The sequence below is a fragment of the Marmota monax genome, unplaced genomic scaffold (genome assembly GCF_021218885.2).
Source record: "Marmota monax isolate L192 unplaced genomic scaffold, Marmota_monax_Labrador192_F-V1.1 WCK01_AAM20220418_F8-fsc00160, whole genome shotgun sequence".
Classification (NCBI taxonomy): Eukaryota; Metazoa; Chordata; class Mammalia; order Rodentia; family Sciuridae; genus Marmota; species Marmota monax.
This window is the reverse complement of record NW_026694183.1, coordinates 1,765,816-1,784,560: the sequence shown is the minus strand read 5'-3', so window position 1 is coordinate 1,784,560 and position 18,745 is coordinate 1,765,816. Positions and strand designations below refer to the sequence as shown.

The following is an 18,745-nucleotide window of genomic DNA, read 5'->3' as shown; positions in this document are numbered from 1 at the left end:
GAGTCCCGAGGGGGTCTGGGCCAATCAGAGGCAAGAGGGCAGGGCAGGAGTCATCAGTGATGGGGGGGAAGGGACCCAAGAGCATGTTTGCCCAGCTGGGTGCAAATTTGGTGGTGGGCATCTAAAGCCTGAACAAGACCAATCAGAATTTTTTTCCCTGATTAATATGGAGGGACAGAGAGGAGCCACATTTTGCTACCTCAGAAATTATCTGCCCTGTGGGCAAATATAGCAGGACCTGCTAATCTCTTAAAATTGCAGCAGGTCCTGTGAATGTCTCACTCAGACACCACCTCCCTCCCTCTGCTTCCTCAGTGGCAAAGCCTTGCGCCCCGTGATGGAGACCAGACATGACAGATGCCCACTTCCCCAGAGTGCTTTGCAACTTCAGGTGGCCACAGAGCCCAGTTCTGGCAAAAGAGAAACTAGAGCCCTTCGGGGGAGAAAGAGCTGAGCACATAAGGCGAGGCCCGTCGACATGGCCTGCTTTAATGCCGCTGGGTGAGAACATCATGCTTGGTGTGGCTTCAGACAGCTTGTCCTCGTGAGGGGAAGGCAAAGCCAGTCTCGGAGACGCCAAAAACACTCAGGGGCTGGTGTTGTGGAGCCTGGTGCCTGAACTAACCCTGGGACTGTCTGTCTTTGAAAGATTTGTTGTGAGCACAAGAAATCTCCATCCCTTAAGCCCATTCAGTTTTGTTGGTTGGTTTTTGCAGCCGAAGGCATTGTAACAGATGCAGCTTAACAAGGCTGGATGCCAAACGGTCATCTCATTACTACTGCGAGACCTAGATGACAACAGTGGAGGGCAGCGGACGTGGAAGAGTCACTTGACCCCTGCCTCCAACTATGCCTGAAGTCCCTGTGTGCCCCCAAACTCCGCATGTACAGAGGTCTTTCGGTTCTCTTGAGGATCTGTGGAACATTTTGTGACCTATAACCACAACAGTCTTGGCTAATGGAATCTTTAGAAACTAAGGCTCAGAGGGATGGATGAAGCTGCCCAGCCATGGAAGGAAACACGCCTGTGTCTCAACGCACGGCCGGCATGTTCCAGGACAGCTTCTCAGTCCCAGAGAGGACAGGAGCCGCCGGTGAGTGAGACCCACGGAGTGTGTTTATTCTGGCGTTGATAGCAGCAGCGGTGGGGGGATCAGCCAGACACGGGGTGTGGCGAACACAAGGGGCGGACATAGGTGTGAGCGAGTGTTGGGGGACACAGAGGACTGGTCTGATGACATTCACACACGTACAAGGGTCAGGACACCAAGTCTTGGACAACAGTCAAGAGACAGAGACAGAGGGTTTGTGGGGCGGGGGTCCCCCAGACATGCACGGCCCCTTGCCTCGAGGGGGAGCCCCAGGAAAGAGAAGACAGACAGTGGAGGCTGAAAGCCCCCCACCCTGAAACAGGGAGCTGGGCCTGCCTCCCCACCTCCCGCTCCAGGGGGAGAAAGGGCAAGCCCAGGGCTGCCCCGCACCAGCAGCTCGGACATTATGGCTTCGAGGAGATGAGTTCACAGTCCGGGCAGGAAGGGATGGGGGCCTGGTCCGATCCCGGGCCTAGGCTAGACCTGCACAACAGGGCAAGAGAGGGGAGGTCAGCAACCAGAGAGTAAGGTCATGACCTTTCCGGTCCCCATCAGTGGGGACCAGAAAGACTGGGCCTTGGCCTCCCCTCTCTCAGACCCAGGGTCCAGGCCCAGCCTCCTCCCTCAGACCCAGGGGTCCAGGCCCAGCGTCCTCCCTCAGACCCTGAGGTCCAGTTCCATCCCTCCTCCCTCAGACCCGGGGTCCAGGCCCAGCTCCTCCCTCAGACCCAGGGTCCAGGCCCAGCCTCCTCCCTCAGACTAGGTTGGCCCCCCACCCTGTTTGGGTTCCTTACCCCTCACTCTGAGTTCTCTTTCTCTGATAGTCCTTTGCTGCCTTTGGTGAAGCTGGTCAGAGTCTTTTCCTGAAGGGGAAATCCAGAACATTCAGCAGGGGACAGAGGCAAAATGACCACTAAGGATCAACAGGAGAGACAGCACTCCTGCCTGTGTGCTCTTCACACTCAGCTCCGGGGGGACGGGGCAATCGGTATGACTATCTCCTTCTGTGGACAGGGAACCACGGCACAAAGAAGGCCAGTCCCTGCAAGTGCAAGGGGAGATGAGGCTCGAGGGCGACAGGCCTCCGAGGAACTGAGGCTTCGTCCTGGGGGAACTGAGGAGCCAGAGAGGGCTGTAAGCAGGGGAGGAGCAGGGGCGGCTCTGGGGCCCCATAAAGCTCTGTGGGCGGAAACTCAGGGGCAGAGTCAGGAGCCAGCCCTCCAGCACCGCCCGGCCTGGGCTGTGGCTCACCGAAAGCTTCCAGAGAAGTTTGTGGAATGAATGAGCAAGTGAGTTAGAAGCCTGGAGGACTAAAGGAGTGGGGGGCTCTGGTGGGGCCCCCCTCCCACCAGAGTCAGAGTCTTCAAGTCTCCGATCCAAGCTCTGTACCCAGAGGGTCAACCCCTCATCACCACCAGAAAGGAAGTCCAGGCAGGACCGGACTGAGGCCATGGGGAATTCACCCAAGTGCCATGGGTGAGGCTGTGGCCCCACCTAGCCATCAAGCTGAGGAAGATATTAATGTGATATTCTTTAAAAGTCAAAATGAATGCAAAAATCCATGATGAACAAAATACCAAATTTTAAATGAGGATAGTGGTCCCATGCCATCAGATGGACTGACCGAGGATTTAGGGTCTGTTGACCCTTTTGGGCCAGTGTGCACCCCTACAGACGTGTTTTTTGTGGGGTGTGTGTGTGTGTGTGTGTGTGTTACTGAGTATGGAACCCAGGGCCTCACACACACTACGCAATCTACCACTGCGCTGTGTCCCCAGCCCTGGTGTTGTATCATTACTATTATGTGCCAGGGATTGAACCCAGGGGTGCTTATCCACTCAGCCACATCCCCAGCCCTTTTTTATTTTTTATTTTGAGACAGGGTCTCACCAAGTTCTTAGGACCTCACTAAGTGGCTGTGGCTGCCTTTGAACTTGGGATCTTCCACCCTCGGCCTCCAGAGCCCTTGGGATTAGCTGCTGAGTTCCATTTTGACTTTATTATTTTCTTATTTATCATAAGTGTCCTCAGCCAGTACACCACATCCACTAATTTTCACGACCTGCTCCAAAATGCTTCATTTTATCACCCAGTTTCCCCCTTTATTAATATCTAGCACCCAGGGGTAATAATATTAGCCCACCCTTGACTGAACCCTTAACCCACCAAATCCTTACATCTGTCCCTAAGGGTAGTTGCTATTAACAGCTCTATGTCCCAGCAGAGGAAACTCTGGCACAGAGAGGTAAATGGGCTTGCTCCGGGTGGTACAGGGGTCCTAGAGCAGGCTTTGACCCTAGACCATCCGGCTCCTCCCTCCGGAGCGTCTGCCCGCCGCACTCACCTCCACCAGCTGATGCCAATGCTCCACGGGCTTGCGGGGGTTCGCCAGCATCTCTGCCCAGTGCTCACGGCCGTGGGGGTCGGCGGCCTCGGGGCCCACGCGGCACACTCCGATCACCTCGTTGTGCCCGATGCTGGGGTGCGGGTGGTGATTACCAGGGGAAGGGGGAGGTCGGCCGCGCCACCCGCCCAGGCAGCGCCGCTCACCAGTCATAGTCCACCACGGCGATGCTGAGCCCCACGTTCTCCACACTCTCGGGGGCCACGTCGAACACCAGCGCCTCATTGTACGTGGGGTTCAAGGTGTTCTTTTTGATGGAGGTCTTCCGCTTCTTCAGACGCCGCCCCTCGCTGATCAGAGAGGCCTTCACATAGGGGTCTAGGGAGAGGGAAGGGCACAGGGCTCATGTCCAGGGGTCCAGGCCCAGCCTCCTCCCTCAGATCCAGGGTCCAGGCCCAGCCTCCTCCCTCAGATCCAGGGTCCAGGCCCAGCCTCCTCCCTCAGACCCAGGGACACAGGTCCCAGCCTTCTCCCTCAGACCCAGGGGTCCAGCCCCAGCCTCCTCTCTCAGACCCAGGGGTCCAGCCCCAGTTCCCTCTTCCTCAGACCCAGGGGTCCAGGCCCAGCCTCCTCCCTCAGACCCAGGGTCCAGGCCCAGCCTCCTCCCTCAGACCCAGGGTCCAGGCCCAGCCTCCTCCCTCAGACCCAGGGTCCAGGCCCAGCCTCCTCCCTCAGACCCAGGGTCCACGTCCCAGACCCTCCTCCCTCAGACCCAGGCCCCAGTCCTCCCTTAGTCTAGTGGCCCCCTGGAACTCACCTGAGAAGCCGGTGAGGTCCATCGCTTTGAGGTTAGAGGCTTTGATGATGGTCACGGTGAGACGCCCGGCCGTGGGGAGGTAGCAGAGTGAGAAGTTGAGCTCCCCAAGATCTGCCTTTTCCTGCAGGTGGAAGGGGTTCAGTGATGCCGGGCCCATCTTGCCCTGGTTCCTCTCTCTCCTTCTGACACCCAGGCTCAGCCCCATCCACTCAGCACCTGACTCTGGGCCAAGGCCTGAGCTCCCTGGACATAGCTGCCCACCACTGTCAGAGCCTGTGTGTTCTGAAGTGAAGGTGGGAGGGAGCCAGGGGAGGGAGCCAGGGGAGGAGAGGACCAGCGAGTAGTGGATGGGGCCAGGGGCCAGGATGCAGATGGAGACAGGTGGAAAGAGACCACAGGTGGAGGCCCAGAGAAAGACAGAGATCCAGAGGGAAGGGACAGAGACCCAGAGAAAGAAGGGGACAGAGACCCACAGAGAGGGGGACAGAGACCCGGGGGGGGGTCAGAGACCCAGAGAGAGAGAGGGGGACAGAGACCCAGAGAAAGGGGGGACAGAGACCCAGAGAGAGAGAGGGACAGAGACCCAGAGGGGGGGACAGCAGAGACCCAGAGAGAGAGGGGGACAGAGACCCAGAGGGGGGGGGACAGAGACCCAGAGAGAGAGAGAGGGACAGAGGCTCAGAGAGAGAGGGGGACAGAGACCCAGAGAGAGAGGGGGACAGAGACCCAGAGAGAGGAAGACAGAGATGAAGTGGGAGACAGAGACCCAGAGACCCAGTGGGGGAGGGAGAGGCAGGGCTGGGGTCCTGTGAGGGAGCAGAGACCAGAGCAAGAGGGAGACTGGGTGGGAAGGGGCGTGGGAACCCTAGGGGTGTGAAGGGGAGGAGGGGGAGCAGCGACTGGACCCCCAACGTGCAGAGAGAGACCGACGTGGACAGATGGGATAAGAACTGGCAACAGACACAGAGCTAGCTCCAGAGAGGGCAGGGGACAGGAGGCAGACCTGGGGCCCGGGTCTAGGTCATCACCGACCGTGTTAGGGGCCAGTGTTTTGGGGACACAGAGGCGAATCATCTGCTCAGGGCAGTAGGAGGGGACCCAGGAGCTTGCAGGACAGGGTGGCATCACTGAACCCCTTCCCCAGTCGCAGTGAGGCTTCAAGGGAGACAGACCCCCTGTCCCTGACACAGAGACGGAGCAGTGGCCGGGGCTGGCCAGGAACCAGCAGCCCTGCGTCCCACCCCTCCCCCACTCACCTCAGGCCTTGCCCAGGCTGCTCCCTCGGCTCAGAATACCCTTCCCTCCCTGCCTCCTGTCACCTCCCCAGCCTTCAAGCCTCAGCTTCGTGGTCACCTCCTCCCACAAGTCCTGGGCAGATTCTCCTCCCGTGTGTCCTCACAACACTGGCCCCTGACACCAGCTGTGTCCACCCAGACCTGAGCTCCCAAGGACAGGCTGGGGGGGAGGAGGGATGAGTGGATAAGCCGGGGGCAGATGGGAGGGGACAGGCACAAGGGGACAAGGGAGAGGGCCTTGTGGGGCTGCTGAGGCAGCATCAGAGAGCAGAGGTGTGACAGATGGGAGCACGGCAGGCAGGGTCCCTGACACTAGGCACTTAGGTCCAGAGGCTAGGCTTGCAGGACGGGCACACGGCCAGGGAGAGCCCGTGGGGGCCTGTGGCAAGAGCCGTAGGTACCCAGTGTGCCACTGGCCAGACAGGGAAACAGCCCTGTCCTGGTGTGCGAACAGGCCTTGCTGCCCATCCACGGCTCCCAGAGACAGAGAACCAGGAGGTGGGTATCCCGGGGAGCAGACCTGGGGCTGACTCTGGGGTCACACAGATGAGCTGCCAGAGGGTGGGTTTGTAAGAAAGGAGGAGGGCGCCCTGGGAGAGAGCCTGTGGGCACCACCATCCGGGCCCTGGGAGGCATGGGGGACTGGGGATCCCATCAGGCCTGGGGCCTGGGTGATCAGGCTATCAGGACTCAGGGGAGGGGGCAGGAAGGAACAGTGGGCAGAACAGGATGGGCCGGGGGAGGGGGGAGTTTGAAGGTCATGGGTTTGAAAAGTGGAGTAGTCCCGAGATCAGAGAGGCCTGCGGCTTCGGAAGTCTGGCAATTGGAAGGTCAGGAGGTGGGAGGTGAAGGAAGCTGGAGAGTCAGAAACCTGGGGTCAGAGGGCAGATGTCACAGGGTTGCACCGTGACATCATCAGATGGGGGAGGAGGGGGCCCGAAGCCCGGGGATCTGGGATCCAGGCGGATGCTAACGTCTGACAGAGATGGGGTCGGGGATGAGAGGCCCATTGCTGTGTCACGACCCATTAAAACAACCAAACAACAAACCCCCGCCAGGGATGAGAAGTTAGGAAGTCCCAGGGCCAGGAGGGCACAAAACCAGCGTCTCAGGCTGGGGAGGGGGAGTCAGCCGAGGGCCGGTGGGACGCAGGTGCTACTGACCGAGCCGCCCTCCACGATGTCCCTCCAGAGCGGGCGGTCGGGGGGCTGCTCGGCCAGCTCCAGGAGGTTGTCTAGCACCACCTGGCCGATGAGGTCATGCCGCGAGAAGCGGTCAAAGTCATAAACGCTGAAGTGCAGCTTACGCTGCGCCAGCTCAGCCAGGGGCACGGAGAACTGAAACGTCTCGTTGAAGACAGGGTTCAGGGTCTTCCTATGCACCTGGCAGCAGGTGAGAGAGGGAAGCAGACAACATGCCCCCAGCCCCTTCCCAGGACCCAGGGGTCCAGCCCCAGCCTCCTCCCTCAGACCCAGGGTCCAGGCCCAGCCTCCTCCCTCAGACCCAGGGTCCAGCCCCAGCCTCCTCCCTCAGACCCAGGGGTCCAGGCCCAGCCTCCTCCCTCAGACCCGGGGTCCAGGCCCAGCCTCCTCCCTCAGACCCGGGGTCCAGGCCCAGCCTCCTCCCTCAGACCCGGGGTCCAGCCCCAGCCTCCTCCCTCAGACCCGGGGTCCAGCCCCAGCCTCCTCCCTCAGACCCAGGGGTCCAGCCCCAGCCTCCTCCCTCAGACCCAGGGGTCCAGGCCCAGCCTCCTCCCTCAGACCCAGGGTCCAGGCCCAGCCTCCTCCCTCAGACCCGGGGTCCAGCCCCAGCCTCCTCCCTCAGACCCAGGGGTCCAGCCCCAGCCTCCTCTCTCAGACCCAGGGGTCCAGCCCCAGCCTCCTCCCTCAGACCCGGGGTCCAGCCCCAGCCTCCTCCCTCAGACCCAGGGTCCAGGCCCAGCCTCCTCCCTCAGACCCAGGGGTCCAGCCCCAGCCTCCTCCCTCAGACCCAGGGTCCAGACCCAGCCTCCCCCCTCAGACCCGGGGTCCAACCCCAGCCTCCTCCCTCAGACCCAGGGGTTAGGTCCAGGCTCCTCCCTCAGACCCAGGGGTGCAGGCCCTTAGGTCCCTGCTCTTTGGAACCCTGAACTGCAGCCCGCGGCTTCGGACCTTGGTCTGAAACTTCTTCTTGCGGTCTGGCAGCAGGTAGATCTTCACATAGGGATCCGAAAACCCATTGGAGTCCTTTGCAGGGAGGTCCAAGGCCTGCAGGATCCGTACCACCAGCTGGTCGGAGCCATAGAGGTACCGCAGGGCAAAGCTGATGCGGCCACAGGGTGCCCCTGCCTCGCCAGAGCCCCCGCCACCCCGCCGGCCACCTGGTCCCGTGCCCTGGTACAGCTCCGGCTTAATCTGCCCAATGAGTTTGGCTTTTTCCTCTCCACCGGGGAGGGGCAGGGGCAGGGCAGGTGGCCGCTCCTCGCTGCTCGGGTCAGGTTGGGTGGTCAGAGTCTGCTGGGTGAGGGGCCGGGGCAGGGCTGGGTACCTGTGGGCAGGGGAGACCAAGGTGGGGGTCCAGGCCCAGCCTCCTCCCTCAGATCCAGCCTCCTCCCTCAAACCCAGGGATCCAGGCCCAGCCTCCTCCCTCAGACCCAGGGGTCCAGGTCAGACCCAGTGGCTCTGATCTTTGGCTGCATCTGACCACCTGGGGACTCCTCCCTGCCTCCCCCTCAGCTCCCAGAGAGGTGGCTGTGATCCCTTCCTGTGCCCACTCTGTGACCTTGACGTCTCACTGAGCCTGTTTCTTCATCTGCATCTGGGGGGAATTAGCCCCATTGCTAGGCCAGCTCTGTCCCTAGACCTGTGAATCGGCTTTCAGAAGCCTCCTCTGGACCTCAAACTGGTGACTCAGAATAACTTCTTGGGCCCCTGGGGTCTCACATAGCCCAGACCCTCTGAATCTTCTTCTCCCCCACCTGTCCTCTCTATTGCCACTGCCCTTTCCCAACCAAGGCCTGTCCTCTTCGGTCGGGACTCCCAGCCTCCAGTCTCCCTCCTGCCCACTCCTTGTGGCCCCAGAGGGGTCCTTCTACACCCAGAGCTGACCCTGCTCCTCCCCTGCTCACAGCCCTCCAATGCTCCCCAGGGCCCCCAGGACAAAGCCCCGGCCTCCCTACCTGGCACTTGAGGCCCTCTGTGGTCTGGTGTCTGCAGCCACATCTTCCAACGTCCCTCTCCCACCCAGTGACTCCTGGCTGTTCCCCCAGTGACTTCCAGCTCCCCTCTCGCCTTTGCGCGGGCAGCTCCCTTTTCCCAGAATGCACAGCCACTCCCCTGCCCCCCTGCCTGACTCAGCAGAGGCACCTCCACCTCCAGGAAGCCCCTGGTCTCCTCCCAGCCTGGGAACAGGGTCTCCTCGGGACCTTCAGGGGTGCTCCAGGGCAGTCAGGCTGAGCTCATGCCAGGTGCTCAATGTCCACATGCAGAATGAGCTACCCTGGAATGGGCTCCAGGTCCCCAGGGCTAATCCCAGCTTAAAGTGAATGAGAGGAATAATTGCCTCTGCCTTGGGGATCCAACTCCCATTCTCCTCCACGTTCCTGACCCTATATTCTTGTCCCCAGCCCTCTCCTGCCTCTGAACCCAAGAATCCAAGTCCCCAAGTCTCCAGTCCCCTCTCCTTCAGGTCAGAAGAAAAAAGGCCCCTCTAGCCCCATCCTCCCTTAGATCCCGAGTCTGGGGCCTCCGCCTCTTCATTCCTGGGATCTAGGAGTCCAGACCACAATCTTCTTGACCCAGAACTCAGAAAAATCACAGATGGGAAAGAGACACAGAGGAGCAGAAGTTCAGAGTAGACCCCGGCCCAGCAGTCGCTCTCACCTGGTGCTGGGCGCTAGGCTTGTGACCTGCTGATGCGACTGGGCACTGGGCAAGCTCCCACCACTGGGGGGCAACAGGAGCAACCCAGATCCTGCCCCGCCCTCGGAGGGCAGCTCAGGAGATGTCTGGCTTGGTTTGACCCCAGCAGCTACCACAGCTGCTGCTGCCGCCTCTGGATATGAGTCCATGTCCAAGTAAGAGGGTTCCGGGGGGTCGGAGCCCCCCAAGCTGCCCGGCTCCAGCAGCTCGGCGAAGGGCGGATGGTGGGCCGTGTGGGCATGGTGATGTGGGCCGCCGAGCAGAGGATGGCCACCCAGGCCAGCCCCCAGGTGGTGCCCGCCACCACCCACCAGGCCGGCCAGCCCAACCCCAGGGCCTAGGTCTTTCCGCAGGGGGCCGCCGCCCACTGCCGAGCCTCCCTTGTCCCGCCAGGGCACCCAGCACAACTTCCAGGACACAAAGAGAGAGACACCCAGGAGGACAATGCCACAGAATGTGACGATGACCGACAGCAGGCTCACGGAAATGTCTGGAAAGAGTGAGGACAGAGGTCAGGGGTCAGGGTGGGTCAGAGTGCATCCTCCCGCTGAGTCCCCAAGGGGCCGACTCTCTCGGTATTTGGCATGCATTGTCCCCAGCACTTCTCATGCAGGCAATTTAAACTCCCCAGCCCTGGAGGGAGCTATTCCGGGGACCGGTCTAAAGAGGTTGAGAGTTTGCATTAGGTTGTGGAGGACAGAGCTGAGGTCTGGCCCCAGCTGTCTGCCTCCACATTTTACTCTCTTGATCAGAGCCCGGGCCGCCTTCCGATAAGAAAACACAACACCCGGGACAAGACCAAGGCCGCTCCCAAACACTCAGAGATGGTCCAGGAAAAGTGGGAATGCATGGCAGTGTCCGGAGGGTCAGGACTGAAATCACAGTTTGCTCTGTGGCCTTGGGAACCTGTCTGAACCACTCTGAGCCTTACATTCTCCATTTGCCCGATGGGAAAGATCATCCTGCTTTTTGGTTTGAAGAAATGCAGAGGTAAATGTGGAATACCCTAAGACATTCGCTCACAGGTGGCCACATACTAGACACCTCAGTGCCTCAGATGAAGCTGGCAACACAATTATTCCCATTTTCCACAAAAGGTAACTGGGGTCATTAGAATCACCTGCCCAAAGTCCCTCAGCGGGTAGATGGTAGAGTCACAATTTGAGCCTGGGATGCCTGGCTGTAGAACCCATGGTCCTCACCACTGTGCTGTCTTACCTCAATCATGCTTAATAAATGTTAGTTCCAGTGTGACTTCATATTGGAATAATTAGTCATATTGGAATAATTGGCTTCCATGAAGTGACCCAGCACCATAACACCAGCTTCCAAATGCCTGTGACATGCTGCTCTGCCTCAGAGAAACCCAGGCAACAGCCTGTTTCTTGCACTCAAAATTTGTGGCTTGCTCAGTGATTGGTACCAGGAGTGGGGTTTTCTGGAAATGTGCACTTGTTCTGGGACTGGCTCCTGGGGGTCAGCGAGATAGAAGACAGGTGAGCCCTGCCTGTGTAGGTGGCAGATTATGGTGGGGAAGTAGGTGGCTAAGTCATTACCAGCAAGGACAGCTGAGTGTTCAGGGGACAGACAGAGGGAACAGACACCTCCTGGTCCTGTACTGCTCAGTGAAGCTACAGCAGTGTGTGACACTAATCCTTGATTGTGTGTAACCTAGGGATCACTTGTCCCATCTTACACATGGAAAACCGAGGCTCCGAGAGAGAGAGAACGTGACCCTGCAGGGCTGTAACCAACCACTGGCAGAGGAATCCTAAATTTCCCCTGCCTCCTCCCTCGAGGTGCTCCTTTCTAAGTGACCCAAACTTGCTGCAAGTTCTGGGGACGGTTAGAAACCAGAGGCACGGACTTTAAAAGCCTCCTGAATGCGGGTCAAGCGGAGGCCGGGGGTCCCTCTGGAGGAAGACTGAATAGCCTTCACTGTCCAAGTCAGACCGTGTGCGCTCCAGGGCTGATGGGTCCCTCAGTCCCACGCGAGGCCCGGGAGCCTCCAGGTCTGGGGAGGAGTGTGACTCCACAGCAAAGGAGTTACACCTCCCTGAAGAGAAGGCTGGCCCTTGACCAGCTCCTGGGAGGGAAACTGCCAGGACAGACAGACAAGGGCCTGATAGGAGTGGCTTATTTCACTGGGATCTGGGACCATACAACAGCTTTTCTCAGTTCTGAGTTCTTCTAGTAAATCCTTGAACCTGAGGGGGGTCCCTGGGATCCCAAGGACTAGACTCTCCAGGATCAAATTCTGGCCCCACTACTCACCTAAGACTCTGAGCAAGCGACGGCCACTCTCTGGCCCTCATTCCTCATCAGTGGCCCCTGGCTGTCCTACACACAGGAGGCCCAGCCCTGCCCCGGTGCTCGGCCAGAGGCTGTGGTGGCATGCGTGACATTTCCTGGTTTCAGAACCCTGCTGCTTCCTAGCTCTCTGACATCAGGCAAGTCACCTTACCCTCTGAGCCTCAGTTTTCCCTGTAGAAAACCAGGATATATGTACCACAGAGGACCACTGTGCATGGTCCCCAACCCACAGCGGGTGCTCAATAAGTAAATCCCAGGATTGGCTGAAGGATCACTGTGTGTCCAGTGTTCTAAGTGCTTCCCATGGGTTGCATCATTTGAGTCTCTCATCTGCCCTATGAAGTAGTCACTTTTATCGTCCCCATTTTCCAGATGAGGAAACTGAGGTACAGAAGAGGAGCCGCTTTCCTAAGGCCATCCAGTTACCAGGCAGGGAGGTGGGATTTGGACACACACAAGTCAGACAGTCTGACTCAAACCTGAGCTTGGAACCACTGTGTGAGATGCACCAAGGGCCACAGCTATGGGGAGGCCACAGAGCAAAATGCAAAAGGTCAGAGGTCAAGTGGTTCCGCAGTCAAGTGACTAACCACACAGCTCCTTCTCCTTAGGTGAGAGGTTTGGGGAATGGGGTAGCCGCAGGCAGGAGGGGTTCAAGGTGCTAAGTGCGACTGTTCCCAAACGGGAAGCTGAGCAGCCTGCTCTGAATTCCTAGAAGTCCTGGCTGTTGTGGAGGCGGGCAGCCAGCCAAGACAGCTGGGGTGCTGACCTGCATCTGGACCCCGGGGGTAGCCTCGGATTCGCAGCTCATTGAACTCCTGGCACCTGTCATTGGTGTCGGCGTCTCGGACCCGTGCACAGAGGTCTGAGACCAGGATGAGAGCCCGCCGGCAGAGGTCATCCTCATAGTCTCCAGACATGGTGTCCGTCTGGTCCTGTGATTGGGAGGGGGGTGGGGAGAAGGGGTGGGCAGTGGGCAGAGAGCAGGGGCAGGTGAATCAGGGACCAAGATCAGAGGAAGAAGGACAAGAACACAAACATGAGGGAGAGATGGACAAGGAAAGAAAATTAGGAGCAGATAGACAAGAGGACAGAAGTCAGGGGTGGACAGACAAGAAGATAAGAGACATGGGTTGGACACACTAAGGAGGCAGAGAGAGGCGTGAGTGGACAAGGCGACCGAGGACAGGGACAAGTGGACCTGGAGGGGCAGAATGGGAAGGTCAGCAAAGGGGCAGAGTCAGGATGCACAAATAAAGGGATGGGCAGACAAGGAGACAGAGATTAGGGCTGCACAGAGGAAGGGACAGAGATTAGGGACGGACCCATGAGGAGACGGCCATTCATCATTCATTCATTCTTCCAACACATCTTCACCAAGCACCAACTACACACCAGGCTCTGTGCCGGCTGCTGAAGATCCAGCAGAGAACAAAGTACGGGGGCCCCTCAGTGTCACAATCCAAAGACAGGAGACAAAGAGCAAACAAGTAAACAAACCAACACCAACAAGAAGACACGCTCCACTTCAAAAGAAACAGCTGGAGGACGGGCCACAAAGGAACCAAGAAGGGGACAGTTAGGGAGGGCTCTCTGGCACTTGAAGGACAAGATGGAGCCAGCCATGAGTAGTGGGCAATGAGGTTAGAGCAGGGCAAAGCATTTTGGGCAGCAGGAACAGCATGAGCAAGGGCTTCAGGTTGGAAAGTGCTTAGAGGGTCAGAGGAAGGAGAAGGAACCAGACTGGGGCGGGCAGTTAGAGGACCAGGAAAACAGAGGAGAAGAGGTGATAGGTATGGTGAATTATGGGGAGGGATGGGGATGCAGAGACGGGAACCAAGTTGAGGGAAGGGAGAGATGATGGGAGGAGAGACAGAGATAATGGAGAGGGCAACCTGGAGACCAGAGGAGAAGGAGAGAGGTACAGACAGATGGAGGGGAAGTCAAGAATTGTGACTTGGGCTGGACAGAGACAAAAATATGAGCTGGTATGTAATTCGTAGGAGCTGAAAAATGGACAGAGGGGCAGCAATGAGGGGCAGGTGGCAGTGTGAGCAGAAATAGCTTCCAAAGAGAAACAGCAGGAGAAGAGGATAAAGGGATGCAGAAACAAAGCCCAGACAGATAATGGCTTGAGCTCAAGACAGACACAAGGGTAGAGAGGAGAGCTGGGCAGACAGAGTGGGTCCAGAAGGGAAGGTTGCATGGGGACATAAATGAGAGGGGTCCAGGAGAGAGAGGTGAATGTGGGAGGGGGGAGAATTAGTGACACATGGCTTGGAACCAGACATCAGAGAGGGGTTGGAAGGGGGATGCAGAAGGAAATTAGGGAGGAACAGATCCGGGCTCACAGATGGGCAGGTGTCATGGGGGTGCTGCAAAAGGCCAGGACTCCGAAAGAGGCATGGTCAGACTCACCTGCGCTTATCCTTGCCTTGTCCTGGGTGGCAGCCGAGGCGGCGGCGGGCGGCAGCCCATGGGGGTTGTAGGGCGGACAAGGGGCTGCAGACCCGTCCCCACGCGCGCCGGGTGGTGAGAGGGGATGACTGATCTAGGGGCCGAGGCCGAAGGAGGGGGAAAGCTCAGCCAAAGCCATACATCTTGCCCTACTGGAACCAGTCACCCAACCCCAGGCGACCCGGGGGGTCCCGCTGCCCCCTCCCACCTCCGGGCCCCGCGCCGGTAAAAGCTCGGAGACTACAACTCCCGACAGGCCTCGCGCTCGCGCTGCGGAGGCTTTCTAGACCGGGCGCTGCAAAGGCTGCTGGGAGTTGAAGTTCTGAATGCCTCTCTGGGCTGCAGAGAGGACAAGATTTTTTTTTTTTTTTTTTGGAGGTATGGGTGGTGGGGGGGTTAAGATGCCAGGGTCCCAAGACACTGTAGGGGAGCGGAACGATGTCCAGGACCTTGAAAGACAGCGGGGACCTAAGTCCTTAGGGGCCAGGGAATGGGTAAACGATCCCCGCGAGTCGGGGATCGGTGGGCGAGCGGTGGGGTATACCCAGGTGTTTTGGGATCCCCCTTCCAGGGCCACGTGCCCCTCCCCCGGAGCGGCCAGCGAGCGCTGCAGACTCCCACTGCCCAACCCGAGAGCCACGGGCCTCGGCACCGACCCCCGCCCCACGCGCTGGGGCCGCCCCCCGGCTCGGGCTGGGGCGGGGGCTGTGGCAGGGGAGGGGGAGGAGCGGACTCACCGGAGCCGCCGCCGCCGCCGCCGCCGCAGCCCCGCGCGCCCGCCGCGGTGCCCGCCCGGCTCCTCCTCCGCCCCTGTCGCAGGCCCGCAGCTCCTCCCCCTGCACCCCCTCCTTCTCCCCTCCCCACCCGCCGCCCGAAAGCCAAAATCGCGAGGCTGCAGCAGGAAGGAGGGAGACTTCCCCGCACCGAGGCATCAGAGACCCAGTGCGCCTCCACATCAGAGATCCGGGATCAGGACCCCTGTCCCCCCAGGCACCAGGGCTCTGCGGCTCTCAGACCTAGAAACCCCGGACCCTGGTGCCTCCCCCTGAGCCGCTCTGAGGGCTGGCAGCAGGAGGAGGCCTCACAGGCAGAGGCAGAGCTGGAGGCTCCGAACGGGGCCGGGCCGGGCGCTCCTTGCTGTATGATCCTGGCTCTTCGCCCCGTTCTCACCAGCAGATTGTAAACAATCCACTTATTTCCTAAGGGATGCAGAGTTTGAAAAACCAGTCAGGATAGATAAAGCCCTAGCACCAAGTCGGTGCTTTAATGAATACTTCTTAAAAGCAGCAAGTAGCAGTTTCTGGTATATTAATAGCAGTTAATGATAATTGCCTCTTCCTATGATAAAGTGGCAATGTGCTGAGTGCTTTGAAAGCATTTTCTCGTTTAATCTTCACTTTGGTGCTGAGATGGGTGCAATTATGTTATTCCCATTTCACAGAGGAGACAAACAAGACCCGTGGAGGTTAATTCCCTTGACGAAGTCCAGATCTACCTAGCTACTGTCTCAGCCCAGAAAGGTGGCTTTGGAAGGCCCCCAATCTCACTTGGTGCCTACCCCCAACCAGGGACACCCAAATAAATACAACCTTTAAGGAAAAGATTTCTTGCTTCTGCAAATGCAACTGTAACACAGGTCTTCTAGGCTCTCCCCTAACTAGATTGCCCTCTCTACTGGGCAACTGTATTCATCTTACAGTCCTTAGATGGCAGAATCCTCCCAAAATGCCCCCTGGCTTACCCCAGACTCCCATCCTCCTGTCTGCTCACATTTTGCAGATGGGTCTGCATTCACTCCCAGGGAAACTTGCCTGAGCCCATACCTGTAAAGAGTGCAGTGCGGCCCTGCTCTATGGCCATTCTCACAGCCAGATCTTGCACCCAGCAGGGGCCTGTCCAGGCTCCACCAACAGCCCCCGTTCCTCAGGCCAGGAGGCATGCACACACTCAGAAATGTGCACGTTTCCAGAGCCCTGGACTCTGAGGCTGTCCAGGCATTGAGGGGCAGTCTTTGGCACCCAGTGTGGCTTTGAGGGCCAAGCATCAGGTTCAAGTCCCACTCTGCTTTTTCTCACTATGGAGACTTGGGCGGGTTCCTATGTTCTCCACATCTTGGTTTCCACCTCTGTAAATGAGGATGATGATACTTTTGAAAATCAGACTCGATCTCTTTATTTTAAGGACTAATTTAAATGCACGGGAGGTGCTTAGAAGAAATGGCTAGTGATTAGTGCTGGCGTAATTAATAATTGCGTGTGTTTGCTCATTTAATCTTTAATCACATTTGACAAGTGAGAAAACTGAGGCCCAGAGAGGGACACATCTGCTCAGGACCACACAGCTGGCAAGTGTCAGGTTTGAGATCGGCAACATGTGCGTGTCAACCTAGAGCCCCTGCCCTAGCCACAACTTTAGTGCATCTGGGATGTGGGAAGGCCCTTGCAAGCCCCTGCCCCTGGGAATGTAGAATGGTATAAAGAACAGGAACCAGGAGAAGAAGGAGAGTCCTCCATATTTATCCCATTGAATTCACGCGGTCATTTGATGTATGCTTTGTGAGCATCTATTGTGTCCTGGACATTTTTTTTAGGCAACAGGGATTCAGCTGGGAAATAGACAAAATAGACAAAAATCCCAGTGGAGGGAGAACTCATGATCTAGTGAGAAGACAGATGATCAAATAACTCAACGTCCCAGGCTCCTAACTAGGATCCACGCTACCAAGGCAAGTCCAGGGTGCTGTGTAACTGAGAAAGAAGTCAGGGAGGGTGCGCTCCCCGTGTAAGCCCCATTTGAGCCGAGCACAGAGGGGGAGTGGGTTAGAGCAGGGGAGAGGGAGGAGGGGAAATACCAGGGAAAAGGTGCAACCTAGTTCAGGCTGGGGCAGGAGGGCTCTGCCACAGGAGGGCTGGGGGCACACGGCTCGCGGCTCACCAGGCGCAGGGTCTGGCACATGGCAGGCACTCACGACATATTTGTTGTTGGGCGGGATGGAGGAAAGCGTGGATACAGGGGTGTATTCATTACATACGGATGGCTAGGTGGGTGCCGGACCCCTGGGTGGGTGGTGATGGAAGGAGTGGCGATGGAAGGTGCTGGACCGATGGATACCAGGAGGATGGATGGGTCAGTTACCAACTGAATAGATGGACGGGTGTTGGAAGAATAAATAAAGGTATCGATGGATGGATGGATGGACGGATTTGCACGAATACCTACCGATTCACACACAGACGCTCCTGGACATAGACAAGACCCACGGCAGGGATAGGCACCCATATGTGGAAACATGCTCCCCAAGGCGGGGGTATTTGCAGGGAGGAGAGGTCGGTCCAGCTGGCCAGGGCCTGGCGTGCGCCAGAGGTGGGCAGGAACCCCTCCACGCAAGTTGTGACCGGCCGCATCCCCGCAGTGCTGACATCACCTCTAAATGCTGGTTCTGGACCGCTTGTCCCCGGCTGGGCCCCAGGCCAGAGAGTGGGATTCGGAGGGCCCAAGAGAGATGGGGGGCGGAGGGGTGCAGGTGGGGGCAAGGCAGGGAGGGAGGCCCAGAGACAGTGAGACTGGACACAGTGGAACAGAGATGGGGACTCAGTGAGGGGGAGGGAGGGAGGGAAAGAGAGAGGGAGAGAGAGAGAGAGAGAGAGACAGACACAGGGCTCAGTGCTAGAGGGGGGAAGAGACAAGGACACCGGAGAGAGGGTTCCAGAGAAGCCAGCTTAATCCAGATGCAGAGACAGAGAACCCAGGAAGACACTCTGCTGAGCGCCCCTGTGCGCCTGGCTGGGGTCGGGTGGGTAGATATCATCATTTATTCACCAGTAGCCCCTCAAGGCAGCATTATTGACTAGAGATGAAGAAACTGAGGCTCTGAGAGGGCTAGACACTTGCCCGGGTTTGCACAGCATCCCATGCCGATCTGCTTGACTCCAGAGCCTGTACCCTATTCTCTGCCGTCTGTTCTCTCATGGGGACCAGGACAGTCAGGGCAGATGGGGTTGGGGGCTGCTGAGTCACAGAGATAGAGGGGAAATAGTCACTTGTTTGATCATTCAGTTCACATGGACTGAACTTCTCAGAGGGCTGGCCACTGTGAGGTGAGCTGGAGGGCACAGATGGGTCAGCGGACCAATCCCTGAGCAAGACAGAGAGTGGGCAGCAGGGACAGTGTTGACAGGTCTGGAACAGGAGCAGAAAAGAAGCCGCAGCTGAAGGAGACCAGAAACACTCCTGGCAGGAGGAGGAGTCAGAGAGGGCTTCCTGGAGGAGGGGGCACTTGGGCTTCTTATTTTGAGAACAGGTGGGATGTGAGGGAGGAGGGTGGGCGGAGGTCCAGCATGTGGCTTCCCACATGGAGTGCAGACAGGAATGGGGGGAGGTGAGGGAGGGTGGACCACTAACTCACAGAGGGAGGCAGAAGAAAGAGCCTGAGGGGCAGAGGTGGGGGGAGCAGGACTGAAGACTGAACGCCACCCAAGGGCACCAGAAAGCTAGGGAGAGTGCACAAGCAGGGCAGGGGCGGCGCCAGC

At 58.4% G+C, this 18,745-nt stretch overlaps 1 protein-coding gene across 2 annotated transcripts; it reads right to left on the bottom strand.

Moving 5' to 3' along the window:
* Positions 1–1,095: 1,095 nt before the first annotated feature.
* On the bottom strand, positions 1,096–15,019 carry Syt3 (synaptotagmin 3). 2 transcript variants are annotated; one of them, XM_046466190.2, is made up of 11 exons: positions 14,954–15,019; positions 14,178–14,310; positions 12,529–12,694; positions 9,408–9,936; positions 7,698–8,073; positions 6,711–6,929; positions 4,253–4,373; positions 3,642–3,813; positions 3,436–3,568; positions 1,886–1,954; positions 1,096–1,574 (listed from the first exon to the last, which is right to left on the bottom strand). In XM_046466190.2, the coding sequence occupies exons 3-10, from the start codon at positions 12,677–12,679 to the stop codon at positions 1,889–1,891; spliced, it is 1,767 nt and encodes a 588-aa protein (XP_046322146.1). In that variant the 5' UTR covers positions 12,680–12,694; positions 14,178–14,310; positions 14,954–15,019; the 3' UTR covers positions 1,096–1,574; positions 1,886–1,888. The 2 variants fall into 2 exon arrangements, with proteins under 2 accessions (XP_046322146.1, XP_046322147.1); XM_046466191.2 differs by lacking the exon at positions 14,954–15,019 and adding an exon at positions 14,425–14,537.
* Between the last annotated feature and the right edge of the window lie 3,726 nt (positions 15,020–18,745).